At 47.7% G+C, this 12,752-nt stretch overlaps 1 protein-coding gene across 1 annotated transcript in view; it reads left to right on the forward strand.

Annotated features, from left to right (window-relative positions):
* The window catches only part of PITPNM2 (phosphatidylinositol transfer protein membrane associated 2), a 108,209-nt gene that overhangs the window by 29,508 nt on the left and 65,949 nt on the right, over window positions 1–12,752 (forward strand). The window contains exons 2-4 of the mRNA XM_044685404.1: window positions 1,619–1,833; window positions 3,885–4,006; window positions 9,591–9,824. Of these exons, the coding sequence (XP_044541339.1) occupies window positions 1,619–1,833; window positions 3,885–4,006; window positions 9,591–9,824 (571 nt within the window). The remainder of the gene's footprint in view (window positions 1–1,618; window positions 1,834–3,884; window positions 4,007–9,590; window positions 9,825–12,752) is intronic.

Genomic DNA, 12,752 nt, shown 5'->3' on the forward strand with positions numbered 1-12,752 from the left:
GAAAGAGGGAGAGGAGGGGAGAAGGAAAGGAGGAGAGAGAGAGAGAGAGAGAGAGAGAGAGAGAGAGAGAGAGAGAGAGAGAGGAAGAAAAAGGAGGAGGAGGAGGAGGAGGAGGAGGAGGAGGAGGAGAGAGGGTGTTCTCATCTCTAGGCACCCTACCCTCTGTCTGGACCTTCTGGGAACAACTGACCACTCTCCTAGTAAAATTGTCGGGGCACCTAGGGGCACCTGGGTAGCTTAGTGGATAGAAAACCAGACTTGGAGATAGTTGGTCCTGGGTTCAAGGGTGGCTACAGACACTTCCTAGCTGTGTGACTCTGGACAAATCAGTTAACCTCGATCACCTAGTCCTTACTGCTCTTTAGTCTTGGAACTGATCTTTTTTATTGATTCTAAGACAGAAGCTAAGCGGGATATTGTTGTTTTGAAAAGATTGACAAGACACTTTGTATCCCAGAAGCCGTGCTCAGGAGATGGCATCTGTCTCCCTCTCCCTCGCTCCAGATGAGGGTCTTGGGGAAGGGTCTGTGCCTTCTTGGTGTGGATGGTGGCATGAGGAGGGCTGGCAGGCAGTCCCTTTGGTGGACATAAGACTGTCTAGTGGCTGCGACCCCTCAGGCTGGGTGCTACCAGGGCTGGGCCCCCCCAATACGACAGTTGCCTATCCTGTGCTCCTCTTGATCATGGAGCAGTGTGTGGTGCCGGGGTTTTGACTCAGCACGATCACTGGGCACCCCAAGGCAGAACAGCCATCTCCCCTGCCTGGAGGTGGCAGCATTTGGAGCCCTGAGCTCAGCAGTGGCAAGGAGGAAGGTGCCACTCAGTCCCCAGGTATTTACGGCTCCATGGGGTGGCGAGGCCAAGATGATTCAATAGAAAGAGTGACTCACTCAGATTTGTGTTCCCAGCACTCAGCCTGGTGCCTGGCACAGAGCAGACACTTAATCGATGCTTGTTTCCTTTCCTTGACTCTGGAAGTCTCAAATTCTGGGTTCAAATCCTGGACCTTCCACTTTATGCTTTTTAACTCTGGCAAATGCACTGTGAAGCTTTGGGTCTCCATTTCCTCATCTTAAAACAAATGGTTGGAGTGGATGGTCTCTGAGATCCCTTCCAGATCTAAATTTTCAGTCTCTGTTCCTTGGATAAGTCTCAGTCACCCATCCTCACCCAGGGCCTCTGTTCTCCCACTCATAAGTGAGGGTGGGTCTTTGGGACCTCGGTGGCCCTTCTGCAGCTTGGAATCCTGTGATCCCTGCTTTGGGGGGATCTGAGCAGCCCCCACAGTCCAGGTGGGGTCCCCTTTGCTGCGCCTGTCCTCCACCCTGTGCTCTCCGCAGCCAGCCACTGTGCCAAGTGTTGTGTGGCATCAGGTGGGATGAATATGCCACTTCAGAGCCCCACTCATCTTCCCTGTGTGAGCAGCGCCTGGGAACTGAGGCTTGATTCTGCCAGGAAGCGGCAGCCACTTACAGGCCACTCGAGGCCTGCCAAGTGCTTCTTGGTCCCCAGGAACCCCTTGACTCCTGCCTGCCTGCCTGCCTGCCTGCCTGCTGGAGAGAAGGGCCGGGGCTCGGGGATGAATCACGCCTTCACGTGTCCCCGTGTGTCTTTGCAGAAAAAGAGCCGAGAGGAGACGTGTGGTGAAGGCAGCGGGGTGGAGATCCTGGAGAATCGGCCGTACACAGACGGGCCGGGGGGCAACGGCCAGTACACGCACAAAGTGTACCATATTGGTATGCACATCCCCAGCTGGTTCCGCTCTATCCTGCCCAAGGCAGCCTTGCGGGTAGAAGAGGAATCCTGGAATGCTTATCCCTACACCAGGACAAGGTGCGTGCACGTGGGGCCGCCCCCTCCCCAGGACCCCCGAGCCCTCCCCAGCCCCTCCTTGGCAAGTCAGTGAATCAGGCGTGGAATTCTAGGGCCCAAAGAGACCTTAAAACAGGGAATGTCAGAGCTGGGAGGAACCTAGAACAGGGAATGTCAGAGCTGGGAGGAACCTAGAACAGGGAATGTCAGAGCTGGGAGGAATCTAGAACAGGGAATGTCAGGGCTGGGAGGAACCTAGAACAGGGAATGTCAGGGCTAGGAGGACCTTAGAAAAGGGAATGGCAGAGTTGGGAGGAATCTAGAACAGGGAATGTCAGGGCTGGGAGGACCTTAGAAAAGGGAATGACAGAGTTGGGAGGAATCTAGAACAGGGAATGTCAGGGCTGGGAGGACCTTAGAAAAGGGAATGACAGAGTTGGGAGGAACCTAGAACAGGGAATGTCAGGGCTGGGAGGAATCTAGAACAGGGAATGACAGAGTTGGGAGGAACCTAGAACAGGGAATGTCAGGGCTAGGAGGACCTTAGAAAAGGGAATGACAGAGTTGGGAGGAATCTAGAACAGAGAATGTCAGGGCTTGGAGGAACCTAGAACAGGGAATGTCAGAGCTGGGAGGAATCTAGAACAGGGAATTTCAGGGCTGGGAGGAACCTAGAACAGGGAATGTCAGGGCTAGGAGGACCTTAGAAAAGGGAATGACAGAGTTGGGAGGAACCTAGAACAGGGAATGTCAGGGCTGGGAGGAACCTAGAACAGGGAATGTCAGCTGGGAGGAATCTAGAACAGGGAATGTCAGGGCTGGGAGGAACCTAGAACAGGGAATGTCAGGGCTAGGAGGACCTTAGAAAAGGGAATGACAGAGTTGGGAGGAATCTAGAACAGGGAATGTCAGGGCTGGGAGGAACCTAGAACAGGAAATGTCAGGGCTGGGAGGACCTTAGAACAGGGAATGTCAGAGCTGGGAGGACCTTAGAACAGGGAGTGTCATGTATAGCCCAGATGAAATTGCTTGCCAGCTCCAGGAGAGGGGAGGGAAGAAGAGAGGGAGGCAACATAGGTCATATAAGTTTGGAAAATGTATGTAGAAATGTGTTATTAAAATCTTTTAACAGTATCTGAGAACAGGGAATGTCAGGGCTGGGAAGGCCCCTTCAAACAGGAATGTCAGAGTGGGAGGGGGCCTTAGAATGCCGGGATATGTTGGAACCCCAGAATGTCTGAATTGGGAAGACCCTTCCAGAGCACAGAAGAGGAGCTGTAAAGTAATGAGCTGGAGAGAGCCTGAGCCCTGGTTTCTGCTCCTGCAGCCCCTCCTGCAAGTTCCCTGAGGCCAGCGTGTCGGCGCCTCTGTCCCTTAGGGATTTTGTGCCTAGGACAGTGGTGATGCTGTGGCCCCAGAGGGCCCTGCCTTACACCAGGGAGCTCTCTTTACCGGCTGGGACCCAGAGAGCAATAGGAAACCCCGTGGACTCTGGTGCCTCCATAGACGAGGGTTCGTGTATACCAGCACACAAGCTGTAAATACTTTATAATAGTGGCTGCTTGTTGTTTGTCATTATTATTATTACTTATCGAACGGCTCTAAGTCCTCTTGCATCCCTAGATCTACGCTCTGGTGACCACCTTGCTCTGGGCCCCTTCCCTCGGCCGGGGGAACCTCTTTTCTCCTTCCCCCGGGCCCCCCATCTCTTATTTCCTGTGCCAACGCAGCCGATCTACCAGACTCATTTGTGGACAGACCAGGCCCCCCCTGGGGTCAGTAAGACCCTAAGAAAGAGTCAGGGTTTGGTACAGAGAAGCCTCTGCCCGCTGAGCCTCCTGGCCCCAGCCTCTGCTCTGTCAGGAGAGTCAAGAAGGCTGAGCTTCGGCCTTTGGTTCTGCGTCCATCCTGGGCCTGGCTTTTTCTCGGGCCTCTGCTGCAGGCGTAGCCTCTTGCAGGCCCCCTCCAGAGAGCCACGGGCCCCCCCTGCCGCTTTCCCTTCTCCCTGGCTCCGGCCCATCGTGGAGAATCACCCCGTGAGACTCACTCCTGCCGTCTTCTCTCCCCCGCAGGTACACGTGCCCTTTTGTGGAGAAATTCTCCATCGACATTGAAACTTTTTATAAACCCGACGCAGGAGAAAATGCCAATGTGTTCGACCTCTCTCCTGTGGAAAAGAGACAGATAACGCTGGGTAACTGTTTCCTCTGGCCGTGGGCCCCTTCCTCTGCCCACTGCCCACTCCCTCTCCCTCAAAGGAACCCAAGAGAAGTGGGTAATAAAGCAGGCGGCAGGCGGCAGCGGGCCAGGGCTCTCTCTCCAAGTCAATACATCACTGATGAACTTCTCCATAGGGGAGCTGGGTGGCCCAGTGGATAGAGAGCCAGGCCTGGGGTCAGGAGGACCTGGGTTCAAATTTGGCCTCAGATACTTCCTAGCGGTGTGACCCTGAGCAAGTCACTTAACCTCTATTGCCTAGTCCTCACTTAGAACTGGTACTAAGAAAGTGAGGGTCCAAAACCACCAACAACAATCCTCTTCTCAGGAGAAAGGGGCTTTTAGTGAATTTTTACCTTGTGTGGTATAAAATAATAATAATAATAATAATAATAATAATAAAATAGCAACTCCAATTTATAGAATGCTTTAAGGTCTATTTTTTTAGACCCATATTTAAGGTCTAAATTATCTTGACGCTCACAACTTTGTGAGGTAGGTGCTATTATTACTACTGTTTAATTACTGAATTTTATTTTTAAGTATTTTTCTATGGTTCCATAATTCATGTTGTCTCCCTCTCCTCTTCCCTCGCCCTCCTCCTCCCCCCCTGGAGCTGACGAGAATTCCACTGGGCTCTATGTGTATTATCACTCAAAACTTATTTCCATATTATTCATTTTTGTAAGAGAATAAAAGCTTTTTTTAAAACAACTTACCTCCTGTCTTAGAATCAATACTGTATATTGGTTCCAAGACAGAAGAGTGGTAAAGGCTAAATAGGCAGTGGGAGTTAAATGACTTGTCTAGGGTCATACAGGTAGGAAGTGTCTGAGGCTAGATTTGAACCCCAAGGCCCTTTTCAGAGATATTAAGCAGACAGGCAGTGTGGGATGAAAGAGGGGGGAAAGCCCTGGACTTGGAAATAGAAGTTGTTATTGTTGTTCAGACATTTCAGTCATGTCTGATTCTTCGTGACTCCACTTTAGGGTTTTCTTGGCAAAGATATTGGAGTGATTGGCCATTTCTTTTTCTAGTTCATTTGACAGATGAGGAAATTGAGACTGATTGGGTGAAGTGACTTGCCCAGGGTCTCACAGCTGGTTTACCATTTCTTTCTCCAGCTCATTTTACAGATGAGGAAATTGAGGCTGATTGGGTGAAGTGACTTGCCCAGGACTACCCAGCTGGTAAATGTCTGAGTTCAGATTTGAATTCAGGTCTTCCTGACTCCAGGCCTGGCACTCTATCCATGGAGCCACCTGGCTGCTTTGGGATCTGAAGGCCTGGGTTCTGATCTTGGCTTAGTAGCTGTGTGGTCTTGGCCGAATCACTTGATCTCTTGTGCCTCTGTAAAATTAAGGGGTTAGATTTAATGACTCCACCATCCCTCTCAGCCCTAAATCAGTGATTCCTCTTTGATCTCTGGGGCTTTGTCCTCTTGCCTGGGCACAGCCTGACACCCGAAGGAAGCAGGGTCTGCAGTCAGGCTTCCCGTGGGGTGAGGATCTCCGGACATCCAGACTCCTGGGCGAAGCATTGTCTATTTCCTGACCTCCCCCTGAAAGGATGTTCCTGCCCACCCAAAAGGTTCCTTCAAGTTGGGCAAGAGGAGAGAAGGCTGCAAGTCTTCTTGTGTTATTAATTAAATGTATTATTAATTATTATGTATTAATTAATGTTTTAATTATTAACTGTGTGTTAATGAATAATAATGATAACTGGAGGGCAACCAGTGGATCAAGCACCAAACCTGGAGAAGGGAGGACCAGGGTTCAAATCTGGCCTCAAGACACTTCCTAGTTTTGTGACCCTGGGCAAGTCATTCAACCCAAACTCCCTAGCCTTTACAGCTTTTCTTAGAACTGATACCAAGATCTTGATCAATGATAGACATGAAACCCAGTGGAATTGCTCTTTGGCTATGGGAGGGAGGTGGGAGGAGGGGAGGGGAAGAACATGAATCATGGAACCATGGAAAAATATTCTAAATTAATTCATTAAATAAATAAACTTAAAAAAAAAGAACTGATACCAAGACAGATGGCACACGTTTCTTTAAAAATAATAATAATAATAACTGATATTTCTGTGGGCCTTTAAAATTGGCTGAGCATTTAATGTACATTTCCCTGTTTGGGCTTCTCCACAACATTGCCAGGTAGCTTTAACAATATTATCGCCCCATTTTACAAATGAGAAAAAGAGAGGTTTAGAAATGTTCCTGGACTCACGCAGCTAGTGAGTATCAGAGACAGGATTCAAGCCCAGATCTCTTTGACATTAAGTGAGGAAGCGCCATTCCCTGCACCACGTTGCCCGTCTTGACTAGGGTGTTTGCCATCTCCCCGCAACAGCGCTGTAGATTTTGGTGAAATTTCTCTTAGATTGTCTTTCTTCCCCCTCCGCCGGCTCTCCTCACCCTATTCTGCATTCCATTCTTTTGGGGTGGGCCTGGCCCAGAAAGGGGAGGGGGGAGTTCTGGCCCGCTCAAGGGGTCCTCGCCTAGTTCCCTCTCTGTCAAGCATCTGCCAAGAAGCAGACACTGTGCATAGAGACAAGGAGAAGGGAGCGGGCCTGGCAAGCGAGAGAAGTCCCTCCACCCATCAAAATCCCAATTATAATCGCCAACAATATGTTTTTAAACTTTATTATTCTTGAGATTTGTTCGGCGTTTTCTCTCTCGACCTGGCTAATAGAGAAATGTTTTGCCTGACTGCACATTGAGACTCTATCTCAAATTGCTTGCCTTCTCAAGGAAGGGGGAACGAGGGAGACAATTTGGAACTCAAAAAAAAATATTTTTTTTTTAAAGAGAGAATGCTTAAAATTTTTTGTGTAACTGAGAAAAAAATATAATTTAAATTTTTAAAAATTAAAAAATTAAATTAAATTAAAAGGAAAAAATAATAGCTAAGGGGCAGCTTGATAACACAGTGGATAGAGAGCCAGATTTGGAGTCAGGAAGATCTGGGTTCAAATCTGGTTTCATGACCCTGGGCAAGTCACTTAATCCCAGTGGCCTTGCCCTTACTGGTCTTCTGTCTTAGAATTAATGCTAAAGCAGAAGGTAAGGGCTTCAGTGAAATTGTGTATCGGCTAAGGGGGGCTAGGAAGGTTTGGGGAGAGGGAAAGAACATGAAACTGTTCTGACCCCCTCTCTCTGTACTACATGTAACTAGCGGAAAATACTCAAAATAAAAATATATTAAAAATAAAAAAATAAATAAATCTAAAAGAAAGGTAAGGGTTTAAAAAATAAAAGTAAAAAAAATTAAAAAGAAGGTAAGGGTTTAAAAATAAACAATATCTAACATTCATAGAGCTCTGGGTGCTTAGCACTTTATGATTATTATTTCATTTGATCCTTACAATAACCCTGAGAGATAGATACTATGATTATCCTCATTTTACAGAGGAGGAAACAGAGGCAAACAGAGGTGGAGTGACTTGCCCTAGGGAACACATCTAGTAAAGTTTCTAAGGCAGGATTTGAATTCAGGTCTTCCCAATTCTCTATCCAAGCATGCCCCAAAATAGGGCCCCTTAAGGAACTTATATCCTCCTGGAGAGGGTGCCAACATATACACAGTCAAGTACAGACAGAGTAATATGATATGATCCTAGGAAGTGAGTAAGGCAGGATTTGAATCTAGGACTCCCTGCCTCCAAGCCTCGAATTCTCCCATACCAGCACTGGCTGGCCCCTCACCTGTGCTGGGAATGGAGCTATGAATTCAAAAGCTCCCATTTTTGTAAGTCTTTAAGAATGGCCAAAGGGCTTGTATCATTGGAGCGTCATGATAACCTGTGTGGCTGGTGCTGCTATTAGCCCCATTCCGTAGATGAGAACACTGAGACTCAGACTTTAGTGACATGCCCAGACTGGGATTTGAAGTGGGATTCGAGCCTAGCTCTCCCCAAGTTCAAGTCCTGGCTTTTATATACTTTATCCAGTTGGAACAAGTGTTTTCCAGACACGCCCAAGCAAATGCCCAGAGGTAGGAAATAAGGAACAATGTGAAGACTATTTCTCTTCAGTGTGTGTGTTCTTCCACCACATCCCCAGGGGTTGGTTCCTACAGGAGAAGCCCTATGATGGAAAGGGCACTGACTAGCCTGGAAGTCAGAAGCTCGGGGTTCGAGGTCCAGCTGGGCCACTAATAAACTGTGTGACTTTGGGCAAGTCTCATCAGCTCCATAAAATAGCAGGTTGGACTGGATGATCCCTGAGGTCCCTTCCATCTGGCTTGAGAGCCTCCAGGCAGAGACCCGCTTCCCTGCTCTCTCCTTGGCCTTTAGGAGGGGCAGAATGGGCCTGCGTCCTCCCCCAGTGGAAAAGATGGCTCCGTGGAGTCTCCAGTGATGCCTCGGCCAACATGCCTCCGATTCTTCCTGTGACCTTTATTTCCCTCTATTAGCCAGGCTTCTCCTTGGCTGCCCCGATCTGGGGCGATTTGTTTCTATGCAGAAAGACTCCCCATCGACACCCCCTCTGCAGGCTCCACGGGGGTGGGCAGGTGAGATTTTCTTGGCAAAAATACAGAATGATTTGCCATTTCCTTATGCAGTTTATTTTAAAAATGAGAAGATGAAGCCAAAGAGGCTTAAGTGACTTGTGCGGGGTCATACTGGTAGTAAGTGTTGAAATGGTTAAAATAAGAAAAACTCTTTTTATATTATTAACTTTATTAAAGTAAGAAAAACCGGAGTTTCCCTGCTGAAACTAACTCTCCCTACACGGAGTCTCCTCAGATTCAAAGTTCCCTCCTAGGCGTGGGGTTGGTCCTTATATAGACCAATCCCGTGCCCAGAAGTAGGGGGCGTGGCCTCTCCCTAGCATGGGATTGGTCCAATTCAAGACCAATCCCACACCAGGAAGTAGTAGGGAGGAGCCACTGAGGCATGCTGGGGGATGTAGTCTTCCCCTCCCCCCACGCCCCTCCACAACACTAAAACCCACAATGATCAAGTCTGGATTTGAACTCAGATCTTCCTATCTCCGGACCTAGCCCTTTATCTACTGTGCCGCTTGCCTGCCCACTTTTGCAGATCTCCAGTTTACAGATGAGAAAATAGACAGGCAGGTTAAGTGACTTGTCCAGGTTCACATAACTGTCAGAGGCCAGATTTGAACTTGGACCTTCTGATTTCCAGCACTATCCTCTGCTTCGCCTAGCAGCCTCTAGTTGGAAAAACTATCCAAGACATCCCGTTATCTAGTCAGGAAACTAGATCTTTCCCCTCCCTCCCTTCTTCTTGCTTTCCCAGACTCAGGTACCATATTGGAGGCTTGAGGAAGCCTATAGAACTTGGATTGGAGGGAGAGGGTTTGAGAGCAAGATGGACAGAGTCTGGGTCATAGCTTGGGTAGAGATGCTCATGAGGAAGACCCAGATTCAAATCCTACCTCCGATGGTTACTTAGCAGTGGACTGGTCTGGGCTTCATTTTCCTCTTCTGTGAAATGAAGGAGGTTGGGCCGATGGCTTCCAGTGTTCCTTCCAGCTCTGAATCTTGGATCTTTTATCAGAAAAAGTGACTCTCGTGTCCTGCCCCCAGATGCCATTGATATCGTCAAAGACCCTCTCTCTCCCAACGAGTACAAATCAGAGGAAGACCCTCGGCTCTTTCGGTCAGTCAAGACAAAGAGAGGCCCGCTGTCGGAGGACTGGATTGAGCACTACCTCCGTGACCCTAGCCAGTTGCCCATCATGTGTGCGTACAAGCTGTGTAAGGTGGAGTTTCGATATTGGGGCATGCAGTCCAAGATCGAGAGGTTCATTCATGATGTTGGTGAGTGCTTCCCGGAGGGGCAGCCACGGGGGTGCGATCGGCGGGCCTCGCCTCACCCTAGAGTTCTTTGTGGGGGCGTGCGTTCACCTTCACTGATTTAAGCCAAAGGATGCGGGGGATCAGGGGGAGCGTGTCACGGGGAGGTAGACGTCAGCCCAGAGTCGGCCACGATTTCTGACCACAGGGAGGATGCTCAGACCCTCAGGTGGAGGCTGGGTTTATCCAGGATCAGAACCCTCAACCTATTTCATAGAGAGCCATTCAAAACACTTAATAGGTGTGCAATCACTTGGCAAACTTTGAAATGATTAACTATTATTGTTCACAAATTAGTAACTATTAATATAACAAATTAATACGTATTATTAAGCACTTTCAGTCTTGTAGAGTCATTTCCTCAGAGCAGTTCTATAATAGAAATTGCTTCCCTTGTGTTGTTCAGTCGTTTCACTTGTGTCTGACTCTTTGTGACCCCATTTGGGGTTTCCTTGGCAAAGACACCGGAGTGGGTGGCTATTTTCTTCTCTGGCTCGTTTTATAGATGAGGAAAGTGAGGCTGACAGGGTTAAGCGACTCGCCCAGGGTCACCTAGTTAGTGAACATCCAAGGTCAGATTTGAACGCAGGAAGTTTCTTCAGAGTAGTTCCATGATATAGATTTCCTTCACTAGACCGTAACCTCCCTGAGGGCAGGAACCACAGCTTATTTACTTTTGCGCCTCCCAGAGCCTAGCGGAATGAATCCTCCGCACGGTGGTGCATGCTCCATGACATGCTTTTAAATTCTTTATTTCTAGTATTCTTTTAAAATTTCGAGTTCTAGATTCTTTTCTCCCTTCTACCTCTCCCCACTCACTGAGAAGGCAAGCAATAGGATGTCAGTTCTACATGTGAAATCATGCAAAACATATCTCCACATTAGCCCTATCACAGGAAAGGGCAAGAAAAAAGCAAGAGAGAAAATTCTCCTTCTGTCAGCAACCTGTTCTCTCTCTGAAGGTGGTGGCGTCGTTCATCTTGAGGCCTTTGGAATTGTCTTGGATCGTTGTCTTGATCAGAGTAGCCAAGTCTTTCCCCTTGACCATCATGACAACATTGCTGCTACTGGGCACAGGGATCTCCCGGTTCTTCTTCTCCCCACTTCGCCTCAGTTCCCATAGATCTTGTCATGTTCTTCTGAAATCATCTGCCCATTGTAAGATTAAAATTAGTACCCAATAGCTAAGTATTATATTTTATAAGATTTATTAATAATCACTTGAAGTAGAAGAAATAAAAAGAACAAAAGTAAAAGCCTGAGTAAAGAAAAGTTTTCCCACTTGCGTTGGCGGGAGAAGAGAGCGAGAGGTGGGGTTACAGAAACTTTATCTCCAAAACGTAAGGATGGAACGTGAGGACGAAAGTGGGATTCTGGGAAATGGAGTTCTGGGGTACAAAATCCTAATGACACACCATGCCACAACTTCTTCAGTTATTTCCCAAATGATGGACAGCCTTGTCATTTCCAATTCTTTGCCACTTCACAAAGAGCTGCAATAAACATTTTTGTACAAATAGGTATTTTCACTTTTTTCTCTGATTTCTTTGGGACAAAGACCCAGTAGTGCTATTGCTGGGTTAGAGGGTATAAATATGAAAAATGATAAAGGCTGGTATAATAATATAAATTAGTATTTTAATTAAAGCCATGTTGATAGATAAAATCATTAGACCACGCGCTTGTAAGCATTCAAAACTGCCGCCTCCATACTGCCTCCTAGCCAAGCCCTCCCCGCCAAAGAAGCGAGACTCCCTCCTAACCCACGAGATTTAAGCGCTCCCCTGCGTCAAGACGTCGGAAACGGAAAACAGTTGGACCATGTTGGATCACGGGAAATGTAGTTTTATACATTTCCCAGATTCACTTGTTACAAGGGTAGGTACAGTTTTATAGCCTTTGGGGCATAGTTCCAAATTGTTCTCCAGAATGGTGGAACCAGTTTCTACCCAACAGCGCATTCGTGGACCTATTTCCCCCCTTGCCTTCTTGCACTTGTCATTTCTGATATGTGTTTCCAAGGTGGTGGTGTCCTGGAGGAGGTCTTGTGACCCAGAAAGGGCCCCTGCCCCTCTCTGCCTTGGAACTTCAGCCAGAGCCCCTGCTCCCTTGTAGCTCACCATTAGCTCTCTTCCCCACCCTAGAATGGGGCCCCAGAACTGCAATGGGCGATAAGAGTTGCCCATCAGCACCAGCTGTCCCCAGGGCTGGCAAGAGTCCGCCATGATTCTTTTCTGACTAGTTGTCCAACCCTTTTAAGCATCTCTGAGCTGAGAGCTCCCAAAGCTGCTGCTGCTGTTATGGCCGAGTCCAAGGCCCCTGAGTTGTGTTGGACAGACCCCCACGCCAGTGTCACAGACTTCTCTTGTGACCTCCTCATTTTTCTTAGGCTCCAAAATTTGATTTGGGGCATTATTTTAAAGTTGTTTGATTTTTTAATTTGATTTGATTTTTAATTTTTTCCCCCATGGTTACATGATTCTTCTTGTCTTTGTCCCCTCTTCCCTCCCCCCTCCGGAGTTGACAAGCAATTCCACTGGCTTATACATATTTAAATTTGTTTGAGGAAGAATGTTGAGATCATTCATTTGAGTTGCTACCATCCACCATCTTGGCTCTGCCCACTTCCTACTTTTTTTTTTTTAAACCCTTACCTTCCGTCTTAGAATCAGTACTGTGTATTGATTCCAAAGCAGAAGAGTAGTAAGGGCTAGGCAGTGGGGGTTAAGTGACTTGCCCAGGGTCACCCAGCTAGACATACATTTTTGATGGATGAATAAATGTTGTAGAGTTTTCCTGCATAGCTTGAGAGTTTGGATGCCCTCTGAGGTCACTTGGAATCCTAAAACTATTTGACTCTGTGTCTATTACTGATGAAAAGTCTTTATTCTT

Source organism: Gracilinanus agilis, chromosome 1, assembly GCF_016433145.1.
Source record: "Gracilinanus agilis isolate LMUSP501 chromosome 1, AgileGrace, whole genome shotgun sequence".
Lineage (NCBI taxonomy): Eukaryota > Metazoa > Chordata > Mammalia > Didelphimorphia > Didelphidae > Gracilinanus > Gracilinanus agilis.